Source organism: Ascidiella aspersa, chromosome 1 (genome assembly GCF_963924565.1).
Source record: "Ascidiella aspersa chromosome 1, kaAscAspe10.2, whole genome shotgun sequence".
In the NCBI taxonomy this organism is placed as follows: Eukaryota; Metazoa; Chordata; class Ascidiacea; order Phlebobranchia; family Ascidiidae; genus Ascidiella; species Ascidiella aspersa.
Window position 1 is genome coordinate 28,008,412 of NC_139447.1, and position 12,137 is coordinate 28,020,548.

The 12,137-nt window shown below is 41.8% G+C and overlaps 1 protein-coding gene across 1 annotated transcript in view; it reads right to left on the bottom strand.

The window, feature by feature from the left end:
- LOC146169242 (uncharacterized) overlaps positions 1-12,137 on the bottom strand; it is an 81,051-nt gene that overhangs the window by 45,037 nt on the left and 23,877 nt on the right. Inside the window, exons 35-46 of the mRNA XM_083386329.1 lie at positions 11,475-11,602; positions 10,693-10,892; positions 10,230-10,583; positions 7,926-8,207; positions 7,496-7,714; positions 6,802-7,028; positions 5,516-5,710; positions 4,715-4,885; positions 3,557-3,824; positions 3,197-3,310; positions 1,041-2,906; positions 18-770 (exon numbers count right to left, since the gene is read on the bottom strand). Of these exons, the coding sequence (XP_083242455.1) occupies positions 18-770; positions 1,041-2,906; positions 3,197-3,310; positions 3,557-3,824; positions 4,715-4,885; positions 5,516-5,710; positions 6,802-7,028; positions 7,496-7,714; positions 7,926-8,207; positions 10,230-10,583; positions 10,693-10,892; positions 11,475-11,602 (4,777 nt within the window). The remainder of the gene's footprint in view (positions 1-17; positions 771-1,040; positions 2,907-3,196; positions 3,311-3,556; positions 3,825-4,714; positions 4,886-5,515; positions 5,711-6,801; positions 7,029-7,495; positions 7,715-7,925; positions 8,208-10,229; positions 10,584-10,692; positions 10,893-11,474; positions 11,603-12,137) is intronic.

Genomic DNA, 12,137 nt, shown 5'->3' on the forward strand with positions numbered 1-12,137 from the left:
TATTATGAGCTATATACCTTTCGTTGTCTGCTCAACAGTGACCACTTTACTGGTACTTGTTGAAACGAAGGCCGTTGTTGACGAGCTTGATGCACTGGTTGTCACAGCTGGTCCTTTTGTGGTGGTTTCAGCACCAGTAGTTGTGGTTTCGCCAATGGCCATCGTGGTCGTAAACGAACTGGAGGTGGTGCTTTGACCAGATGGCGATGTTTCAACACCAGTTCCAAGTGTAGTTGTAGTTAGAGCAGCACCAGGGGTGGTTGTTTGGCCGGATGGTGTAGTCTCCACACCAGTTTCTTGTGTAGTTGTAGTTATACCAATACCTGGGGTGGTTGTTTGGCCAGATGGTGTAGTCTCCACACCAGTTCCTTGTGTAGTTGTAGTTATACCAACACCTGGGGTGGTTGTTTGGCCAGATGGTGTAGTCTCAACACCAGTTCCTTGTGTAGTTGTAGTCATACCAACACCAGGGGTGGTTGTTTTTCCAGATGGTGTAGTTTCAACACCAGTTTCAGTGGTAGTGGTGGTCTGAACTCCACCAGGTGTTGTTTGCTGGCCGGCTGATGTAGTTTCATAAGCAGGAGTAGTTGTTTCCGCTCCGGTTGGTGGAGGAGTTGGTGGCGGTGGTGGCGGTGTGGTTGTATGGGATCCTTTTGTGGTAGTTTCGGAACCAGTTGGCGTGGTTGTTTCAAGAGAGTTAAGGGATGTAGTCGATACAAATACTTCCGAAGTGGTCGGAATCACTTTAACGGTGGTGGTGGAAACAACTGGTGGCACTGAAGAAGTCACGCCAGAAGAGAAGGTGGTTGTCGTTCCACCTGTTTGTTTGGTTGTCTCACCTGACGGGTGGCTAGTGGTTCCTTCAGAACCGGTAATGGTAGTTTCAACCGATTTGCTAGTTGTCACACCTGATAGAGTTGTGGTATCGACGGGTTTTTCAGTGCTGGAGACAGCGGATTTAGTAGTTGTTTCCGATCCAGGAGCGCTAGTGTTAACACCTGATGACACGGTGGTTTCATGTGAAGGATTAGTGGTTTCAAATCCAGGGGTTGTCGTAGTGTCATGTGCTGCACGAGTAGTCGTAGCTGGTACTTCGGTAGTAGTAACTATTTCCGTGCTGGTGCTCTTGACAGTAGTGGAAGTGAGGATCTTAAAGCAACCACGAACTTCTATGCGCAACGCAGGCTTCACGCTCCACACTACGGGGAGGATTTTAAGCGCGGTAACACGTTCGATTGGCTGGGAAAATTCAACCTGCACAACACTTGTGTCATCTTCGTTGGCATCAAACACAGTAGGCGTTGCACCGTCGTCAGTTATCGGACTCCAAGTATTGCCACCATCCGTTGAATACTGTACATCGATTGCCTGCACGTATTCATTAGATTTGCCAGCTCCTTGCGTCATTATAGACGTTACAATAATTGGGTGTTCAAAGGTAACATAAAGCGATGGGTTTGTGTCATCTTCTGTTGGCTTCCATGCAACTGGCTCGCCGTTTTCGTTCACATTATTAAGGCGTGCTTGTTCAGCCAATTCGCCATTACTGGAAGCAGAAATGGTTGGATTCAAAATGGTGTTTTCTAATCCGTACTCGAGACCCATTGCGTCGTCGCATATCTTGTGCGCCTCGGCAGTTGTGGTTGTAACGGATGGTGGAATCGTCTCGGTGATTAGTGTTGGGCCAGTGGTGGTCGTCACCGCTTCTGAGCTGGACACTATCACTGGTGTCGTGGTTTCGCTCTCCGTGATTGTGGTTGTGGTTACGACCTTTTTACCAGTGGTGGTCTCGGGAAACTCACTGGTCGTTGGGGTCACGATCTTTGTGACTGTCGTTGTTGTCTGCTTCACTGTGGTGACAGGTTCGCTCGATGATTGGTGAGGCACAGTAGTTGTTGTCGTTCCAATGACCGAACCAGATGTGGTTGTTTGACTTGCGGGAGCACTTGTTGTGGTTTGGCTACCTTGTCCAGAGGTGGTCACTTCACCAGAAGGACCGGTTGTTGGAGTTTGGCTATCTGGACCAGAGGTGGTAATTTCGCCAGATGGACCAGTTGTGGTAGTTTGACTAGCTGGACCAGTTGTGGTAATTTCACCAGATCGACCAGTTGTGGTAGTTTGACTAGCTGGACCAGAGGTGGTAATTTCACCAGATGGACCAGTTGTGGTAGTTTCACCAGACGGAACAGTTGTGGTAACTTCACCAGATGGACCAGTTGTGGTAGTTTGGCTAGCTGGGCCAGAGGTGGTAACTTCACCAGACGGACCAGTTGTGGTAGTTTGGCTAGCTGGACCGGAGGTGGTAGTTTGGCCAGCAGAGCTTGAAGTAGTGCTGGAGCTCACAGGCACTGTTACGGTTACAACAGTCTGTGTTGTGGTTTCGACCACTGCCGGAACTGTTGTGGTCACTCCTTCCTTCAAGCAGCCTCTCACTTCAACCTGAAGACTCAAGGGAGTCTCAGGTTCTGGACGTTTCGGATAGATGCGGACAATGCGAGCCACAACTGGTTCGTCGAGAGGGTGACGCACCACCGTGGTGTCATCATAGTTACCAGTGAATACACGCGGCAAGACTTCCTCTCCATCGCGAGTCGTTTCCGTTACCGATATCTCAACAAGATCACTCTCGTCGGCGGGAGAAGTCTTGACTGTAAATTCGGGAACAAACTCCCCGTTTTCTCCTCCTTTTGTAACAAGGGAAGTTATCTTGACAACTCCCGGGAAGCGAATCTCTATGTACGGCTCCATGTCGCCATCTAGCGGCGACCATGATGTCGGTTTCTCGCCGGCAGGTGTTTCCTTGAGCACGACGTTATGCGCTTCACTTTCAGGCTTGGACGATGAAGCCACGATGCTTTCGGTTCCGGAAACGGTATCTTCAACCGGCATTGGTTCGTCACAAATTTCTTGATGAAAAAAACGTCACTATTTTTTTAAGTTTTTTCTTACAGTTTTTATACTTCTGTTTAAATTAAATTGTATTTTATACCGAGCGTCCTTTTTAAATTATAAAATCGAACTATTTTGTTTTAACTGTTATAAAACTAACAACAACCCTTACAAAGAGTTGTTATGTTATAGTTCCTTATAAAACAAAAGGTTTGTTAGTCGACGACTAAATTTACTTTGCAAAAATGCATAAATACCAAAGGATTTAAAATAGGCAAACAAAGGTGTTAATAAGGCGTCCAATTACCGACGGTGGTGAGTTCGGTTGTCTTGGCAACAGAAACGGTCGTTGTGACGTGCTCTTGTGATGACGTCGTTTCGGTTTGAGTGACTGGCGTCGTCGTGTGCGCAACGCCACCACCTGTGCAATGAACACACATGTTCAGGACAATAATAAAATAATGTAACCTGCGTTTGTTAATTAACATTGAGGTTATGTTTAAACCCGATGGTTATTCTTTTTCATAAGGTTATTCATGTTACCATATTTATTTACAACCATAAATTCAACTCACAATTATTTACGGTTCCTATTAAAACGTGTTTTTTTGTTTTACACCCAAAACAACAAAATGTCAAATAAACTTTTAAATTAAAAATAACTAACTTGTTGTTGTTGTCATAGAAGCTGGTGTTGTGGTCTCTACTGCTTCACTAGCAGTTGTTGTCGGGACCATCTTTATGGTCGTGGTGGAAACAACTGGTGCGGAGCTGGTTGTTTGACCAGTAGCGCTTGTAGTGCTGACAACTGCCTTAGAAGTGGTAGACTCACCGGCGGGACCAGTGCTGGTAACAACCACACTGCTGGTTGGCGATGTTTCGATGGTCGTGGTGGTTTCAACCGTGGTGAAACCTTCCGGTGTGGTAGTTTCCTCCTGAAAAAAAAAGAAATTTGCATTAAGTAGTGGACTATAACTTTTAACCGCCCCTCGCTACAACAATAATTTTTATGAATATATAGTTCAAATACGTCCATTATTATGGAATCCGAAATCAACAGTGTTTAACTTGTCGATTACTCTTCACTGAAGCAAATACTTTATAAAAAGTGAAACTAGTTTGAAAAACGAGTAATATGCACGATCGAAGACAAACGTCTGATCTGGTGTCCTGGAGTTGCCAATTTAAATAAATTGATACTCAACAATATACAGCGATGGAGTTAAACCTTGGCGGCACTTAGTGTTGGCTGCTATCGCAATGCAGCAGTGGAGTAAGTCTCAAGACATTCAGCAAATTAGGAAAATTCCTGACGGCTAATCTAATAGTTTGGTAGATGACACGTATTACGTTCCTGTTTATGTAAAAAGACGATCAATTTAACACACATACTTTAACTACACCCCTATAGTCAGGGTTAACACCTACTAACCCCCAAAAAATAAGCATGCTGCAATGAAGTAGTGAGTTTACCACAAATAATTATTTCCAGGATTTTTGTTCGAGGGGCATGAAAATTTCCTGAAATAACGTTATGTCATAACGTTACGGAATATAACATTTAATTTTGAAACGCCTGCTGTTCTCGTGCTAAATTATGCATCTGAAAACAAGAAAAAAATCGTTGATTTAGCCATAGAACACGGTAAGATATACTAATTTCTAATTAATGTTGAAAACAAGTTGAATTTTTCACCCTCTAGCCAAAATTGATGACAAACATTCTTGGAAACTAAAATAACGCGAACTAAGCAAACAACTCAAAAATAAGCACGTTTCGTACCCTGCCTAGTCAAAAACTCTAAATATTTCAATGGTTTCTCACCACAGGCGTCTCTGTGGTGGTGACAACTCCCTTGCTGGTGGTCGTTTCCACGGTTGTCACGGCAATCTCCTTGTAGCATCCGAGAAGATCGACGCGGAGCAAGATGTTCTTGTGCCAGGCCATTGGAACGATTCGGACGGAAACAGCCTCCAACGGGAATGGAAGTTCAACCTGATCAGTGTACAAATATGGTTTATTGAATATTTTTCTGTAAAAACAAAATTTCTGAACTTGATTTGTGGTCCAACGCATCATTGGTATAAAACGTGTTTTTCAGTAAAAAAACGTTTTGTATTTTTTAAAATAAAATATCATGCTGATAACCAATGATGGACTTACAAGCTGAGAAAATGTCGGACTCGGGAAAAGAGACTCAAGTAAGACTACGTAAAACTATCTGACGTGCGCATGCGCATTCCTAAATTTCGAAATTGATAAGGCGGCTGTAAATTGTAAAGGCAGAATATCATATGGATATTCTTTAAACATGTATTGTGGGTGGATCAATTTGTCACCCCTATGAGTGGATTGCTTAACATCCACGTTACTTTAATGACGTAAATAATTGAAATTTAGGCTGTAGAGTCAGAAGGACACGGGACTCGATAAAATCGCACATTTAGCCGGAGTCGGACTCGGATTAAATTTTTAACTCGTATTCGGACTCAGGGTATTTTAAACCGACTCCGCGGCCCTGGTACTACCGTTTTTTGCAAAAACCTTCCTCAGCTTCAAAGATCAACCCCAATCAAAACGACAAGGCCGCAAACGCAAAAAAATAAAAAATAAAGTATCCAGCACCTTCTTCACGGAAGCGCCGTCAGAGCTGCCGCCGAACACGAGGGGGTTTCCCTCCGTGGTGAGCCCGTTCTCGTCCACTCTCCTGAAATCCTGGCCGTCCTTGCTGGCCTCGACCGCGAACTTGGTGACCCAGCCCTGGTCGCCACCGCCCTGGATAAGCACGTCACTGATGACCACTGGCTGGACGAAGGTGATCTGATAATATAACAGTTGGGTTAGCAAAGGCGGTACAATAGCTTTATTAATTGGGTGCTCTATTTGGAAAATAAAACGGAGGTACAGGGTAGGCATCGGTGTTGTAATGACTTAAGTCAGTGACTTAAGTTATTTTATTGACTTGACACTGTTTTTAAATGGCTTGACTTAAGTCATTTAAGTAAAATGACATAAAATGAGGTGTTCCCATTGAGCAATATTTAAACAAAATGAGTCATTTATCATAAATTGTTCCACACCAATTTACTTGCAATATGTTGTGTTTTTGCTATTTTTTTGTTGAATTATTGCTCTATCGTCAGACGACTTTACCAATTTGAATAGTTTTAATTTTATCACAAGACTTGACTTGGAGTTGACTTGCTCTAAATATGAATTGACGGGGACTTGACTTGCGCAACTGATGAGATGGATTGGGACTTAGGAAGCTTTTTTAGGAAAAAAAACAAGAAATCCGCTATGTGACATAAAACGTTTATTGAATAAAATTGGTCACCTACCCTGGGAAAAAATATGTGTCTGTGCTGACAAACCAAATATCAGAAGGCAGCCATTCCTTATGTCCAATTCCAGTTAGTTAATCCAGCAAGCTAAAGTTATTCGAACATTTGAATATAACGGTAACCTGACATTTCTTATAATCTTCCAAAGGGCTTATATTTAAGGACTGTTCTTAGGGTGTGTGATTAAGTAATTAAGTTTTATTTGCCAAGCAAAAAGATAAGCACAAATGAACAAACTGTCGACGGCAAAGCAAAACTGCATCATCAAAATGGTTGGCACAGCGAGGGACCTAATAAGACCTTCAAGTCAGCTATGCCGTTTAGATTTTAGGTATTTATGGCAGAAAAGAAATATGAAAATACCCAATTTAGTATAGTATTCAAACAGTTTCAATATAGTTTTGTAACGGATAACAAGTTTCAACGAGTAACAATGTTTTAAATATGAATAAGAGCCAGAATTTTCTTCCGAGTACGGACGATGCCTGAGTTACAACTAAGAATAACCTTCTTAGATGTTTATATGCGCATGAGGAGTAAACTTAGACAGTTAAAACGGAATGTTACCTCCAAGTATTGCGACGCCATGTTGACGGAAGGTGCCCAAGCCAACGGTGAGTTGTCCTCGTCCTTGCTGTTTAGCCGTCCGTAGTCGGGGGAAATACCAGCCTTGACACTCGAAGCGCTCAGCTCCGCAGCGCCGATGGTGTTCGAAGCGTCGACGTCCAAACCCATCTCATGACGACACACTTCGGGCGTCGTCTCGGCGACAGTGGTAGTGGTTATTTCCACAACTAAAACGCATTCAAACAAATTAAATTTCTGTTTTGCTACGCAATGGTAATATAAGAAGCAAGGACTTAATTTGCGGAAGAGGCTACCCCTTTTATTTTCCAAGTTGAACCGCCGCACAGGCATGTTTATCAAGGATCAACCTTACCAAAAAGTTAATGGAAAATATGTTGATCCAAATTACCCCATAAATAACTTGGGAAAGGTTCGCCTTGAAGATTAACTGTCTCACAAAAATGTCACGTTTAATTAAGTATATAACTACGAATACAATGCATATAATATGGCCAAAATGCGTATTTTGTCAATATACCTTGTTTGCTGCATTCGTGGTTATCAGCAACAATGTTTGTTTACAGACCGTAATGGTAAAGCCGATTTGGTATTTAACAAATACTGGTATTTGTGTTAACTCAGGCATTTTACACGTGTATCAGAATTTGATGTGACATAGATATTAAATTCTAACCTTTAGTAGTTGTTTCGACAGTGGTCACTGGCGATTTCGTGGTGGTCACTTCGCCTTCCGCGGCGGTTGTGGTAATTTCACCGGACGGAGTGGTTGTGGTAATTTCACCGGCTGGAGTTGTTGTGGTAATTTCACCGGCTGGAGTGGTTGTACTGGAAAGGGGCGTGGACTTGACAACCTCCTTTGTGGTGGTTTCGACGCTTCGCGATGTTGTAGTTCCTAAATAGTCGAAAAAATCGTATATGGTGTCTGGTTTGGGTGTGACAAGCCGTTGTTTTCCTGTAGGCTACTCACTACCATATATCAACTTGACTTATGAAAGCAAAGAAAAAATATTTCTTGAAAGTTTAACGGTTTGAAAAAAACAAACAATGGACATATATTTACAACACAGTGCTGAATTTATGTCAAACCACATCCATGAACTCACCAGCAGCCGATGTAGTTATTGTTGGCTCGGTTGTCTTCACCACTGTTTCAGTGGTGGTTGTAACCAAATGAGGTTTGGTCGTGGTTTCGGCAACCTCCCCGGTGGTAGTTTGTGGTTGAGTTGCGGCAGTTGTGGTTGTTTCTTCGGCTTTACCGCAACCGTGGACCTCGATGCGGAGGCTGATCTTTTGATCCTGAGGAACAACGGGGAAGACGCGAATCCTCTTCACAAGGATTGGAGAAGGTAAGCGGTGCTTGACAATCGTGTGGTCGTCATTGTTGCCTGTACAAAAAATGCATTTAGCATTAAGTTTGACAACATGAATTTGGCAATCAAAAGCTACTTTACAAATACATGGTGCGACTAAAAATTTCCTATATGTTTTTCTTTGTATTTATTAATTTTAAATAGAATTCGGAAACAAATTTAATTGTTAATTTAACTAAAGGAGTTACCAGGTCGTTTGCACAAACCGTTGAATCGCAAGTAAATAAGTAAGTAATGTTTATTTTTCTGTTGGCGCTGATATCAAAATACACAAGTAGGCTATGACAAGAAACAAATTCATGCGCGATACGGACGGAGCAGCGATGGGTCTAATGGACCTTCCAATCAGCTACACGGTAAAGGTAAAATGAATCTAACTTGAAATAAGGCAAAACTTTTTAACAAATAAGTAAATAGACCACATAAAAAAGTGAATACACATAGGTTAAACGATGTGAAAAAAACAATGAACGTTGTGAATAAGCGTCTGTTTAAAAGGCACAACATTAGGCAAATCTTATAAGACCAGGTTATTCGTGACAGTCTTTTTAATCCTAATATTTTACCTTCAAAGATGACAGGTTCAACAGCAACAGCTCCATCCACTTCACGCGATTCCTCCACCATCTTGATTCCATCCTTGTCGGCGAATTCCAACTTGAAGCTGCCAACGAAACCTCCGTCCTCGCCTCCCTGGGTGGACACAGCAGTAATCTCGGTCATCTCCAAGAAAGACACTTCCAAATAAGGAGCGTCGTCTCCCTCATTGGGCGACCACGACAGCGGTGTGACGTCATCGGCAGTGGGTTGGGAACGTACTCGGCCGTACTCAGGACTTCTCTCAGGCAAGTATGACGAAGCCCAGATTAAGGTGTCTTCGATTTTTCCCGATTCCATGCCAAGGGCATCATCGCAGTATTCTACAATGTTATTTACAGTTTAAAGGTAAATTGCTTACATGGTTAAATTTGAAAAGATGCAGCTGTATGTGATTCAACTACTACCTGTCTTAGCACAATTCCAAGTACAGCACACTTAAATTGTTTAACCATGTAAACAAGGTTCGGATTTATGTCTGTCTATTTCAGCCTTTCTTAACCTGGGGTAAATTTTTCCTCACGAGGTAAATATCCTCGTTTTAGGGGCTAAATGAGCCATCATTCAAAATATCCACATCGGCTGACGGGAATCATTTTCGTTGTGCATTATCTACTACTCTACCAGACATTGAACAACTCATTGCCAAAAATCAAGGGCAGCCGTCACATTGCATATAACTGATGGAATCTGTTTTTTAATACTTTAACACCATTTTATATTTTGGGGGTAAATTTGATATTAATCTTTGTTAAAAGAGAAAAACATGCAAAAAAGGTTAAGAACCACTGGACTATTTAGATACAAACATTTACAAGAAAATGTTGATATATAACCCAATGTAAAATGATATACTGCGCAGCCAAAAAAATGGTTGCTTACTTGCGGTTGTGCTGCTTTGCGGCGCCTTGGTCGTGGTTTCAGCAACCTCGCCGGTTGTAGTTTGTGGTTCAGTCGCGACGGTTGTGGTAGTTTGTGGTTGAGTTGCGGCAGTTGTGGTTGTTTCTTCGGTTTTGCCGCAACCGTGGACCTCGATGCGGAGGCTGATCTTTTGATCCTGAGGAACAACGGGGAAGACGCGAATCCTCTTCACAAGGATTGGAGCGGGTAAGCGGTGCTTGACAATCGTGTGGTCGTCACTGTTGCCTGTATGAGTTTTGTATGTATTAAAACGTTTAAAGTTTCAGGTTTTTGCCTTAAAAATTATTGTGACTTTACGAATAAACCAGGTGCGACAGAAAAATTTTGAAAAAGAGTACTCTATTTTTGTAATATTGGGATAATTTTTTCAAGACAACAATTGTTTGTTAATAACGTTATTTGTAAAACAATTACCAGGCTTGTTCTTCTGGCGAGAAGCCTTTAAATACTAGATCCGGTGTTTTGAAAGTTCACAACTCGTTTTATAGTTCACATGAAAAGTTTCAAGTGATGATTTACCTTCAAATATGACAGGTTCAACAACAACAGCTCCATCCACTTCACGCGATTCCTCCACCATCTTGACTCCATCCTTGTCGGCGAATTCCAACTTGAAGCTGCCAACGAAACCTCCGTCCTCGCCTCCCTGGGTGGACACAGCAGTAATCTCGGTCATCTCCAAGAAAGACACTTCCAAATAAGGAGCGTCGTCTCCCTCCTTGGGCGACCACGATAGCGGTGTGACGTCATCGGCAGTGGGTTGAGAACGTACTCGGCCGTACTCAGAATTCCTCTCAGGTGAGGAAGACGAAGCCCAGATTAATTTGTCTTCGATAGCTCCGGATTCCATACCGAGAGCATTGACACAGAGACCTGATGTAAAACAATTTTGTTCAGATCCTATCATAAATTTTCTAAAAACACAAAACTAAAGAATATATAGTTGCCAACTTAACAAAAAACAAAAACGACTACTTCTTACCTTGAGTGGTAACCTCAGTAGAAGACGAAACTGTTGTCGTAACAAAAACTGTCTTTTCGGTGGTCGAAACCTCTACTATGCCACTAGTGGTGGTTTCTGCAACAGCGCCGCTGGTGGTAGTTTGGATATCTGCGCCACTGGTGGTCGTTTCAGAAACTGGAAGCGTTGTGGTAGCCACTGCCTTTTCACAAGAGCAACATCTAAGGAAACAAAATGCAATTTGTATAAGTAATGTATGGCTCCGGTAACGGCTAATAAAATATCGTACATATGAATTGTTCAAACATTTTTTTAGAGAACCGTCTGAAATGAGCTAAACAAAACACCCGAATTATTTGGGAAAATATCTTTAGTGCAATTCAACGATAAACACCCATTTGTTAGACAATTGTTGCAAAATAAAATTGTTATTCGTTGAGTTAAAATTTATCGTTATCAGAACAAATAATGGATCCTATATTTTTCAAGGTATAGTGTACATTTCCCATTGGGATGACATCAACTTGCAAAATATACATTTTTAAAGAAAAATATAATGTGCTGTCTCTTATTTTATGGATTTTGATTATGGCATTTCACTGTTACAGACAAAGGTTTAATGTGCTGCCTATCAGTTCGAATTACATTGTTTTCGTAATGCATTGTTATTATTGGTAAACATTTACTATGAATGCACCTAAAATTGACGAATTAATAACGTGAAGAAAGTTAACAAACCTCAAAAGCCGTAATTCGAAATTATTTCGATTTAAAATGGAGAACTTTTTTAAGGGAGCGTATACCTATCATCATCGTAGTTCTGCAGATAGTAACCAGCTTGACATCGGATGGTACAAGCCTTCACGCACTCGGAACGTCCGTTCTCGCAGGTGCACCTCTCGCATTCGCTCACTGCCCAACTGTCTTCGTTCTTCAAAAGTAGCCAAAGGATGTGTTAAGAGTGTCACAAAAGTGCCTCGTTCGGATGCATTTTTGAGATTTGTTAATTTAAAATAAAATCCCAATATGCGAGATGGATAATGTGGTCATTATCTAAGTCAAATTGATTCTGCAGAAGGAAACCTAGGGCCATTAGTAGGGATGTGAGATAATATCGGTTTGAAGCCGATACCAAGAGGTAGTATCAGTGCTCGCCCGACATCAAATTAATATTAGAATTAGGCATGATTTGCGACCGAACGCAGCGATACGGTAAATCTAATCACCCGAAAAATATTACTTATAAACCTTTAAATTTTGTCTGTTTTGCTTGTTTAAGCATTGTAATGACGTCATTTGGTTTGGATCGGATCGCGAAACTTTTGTTCAAGATATCGTGTATCGGTATTGCAATTAAATGTTAGGTATCGGACATTCCTATATTATTAGCAGTATACTCCGTGCCTAAAACTTATGGCACAATTTATAAGTTAACAGTACTGTTCACAGAACGCAAACATCGACAT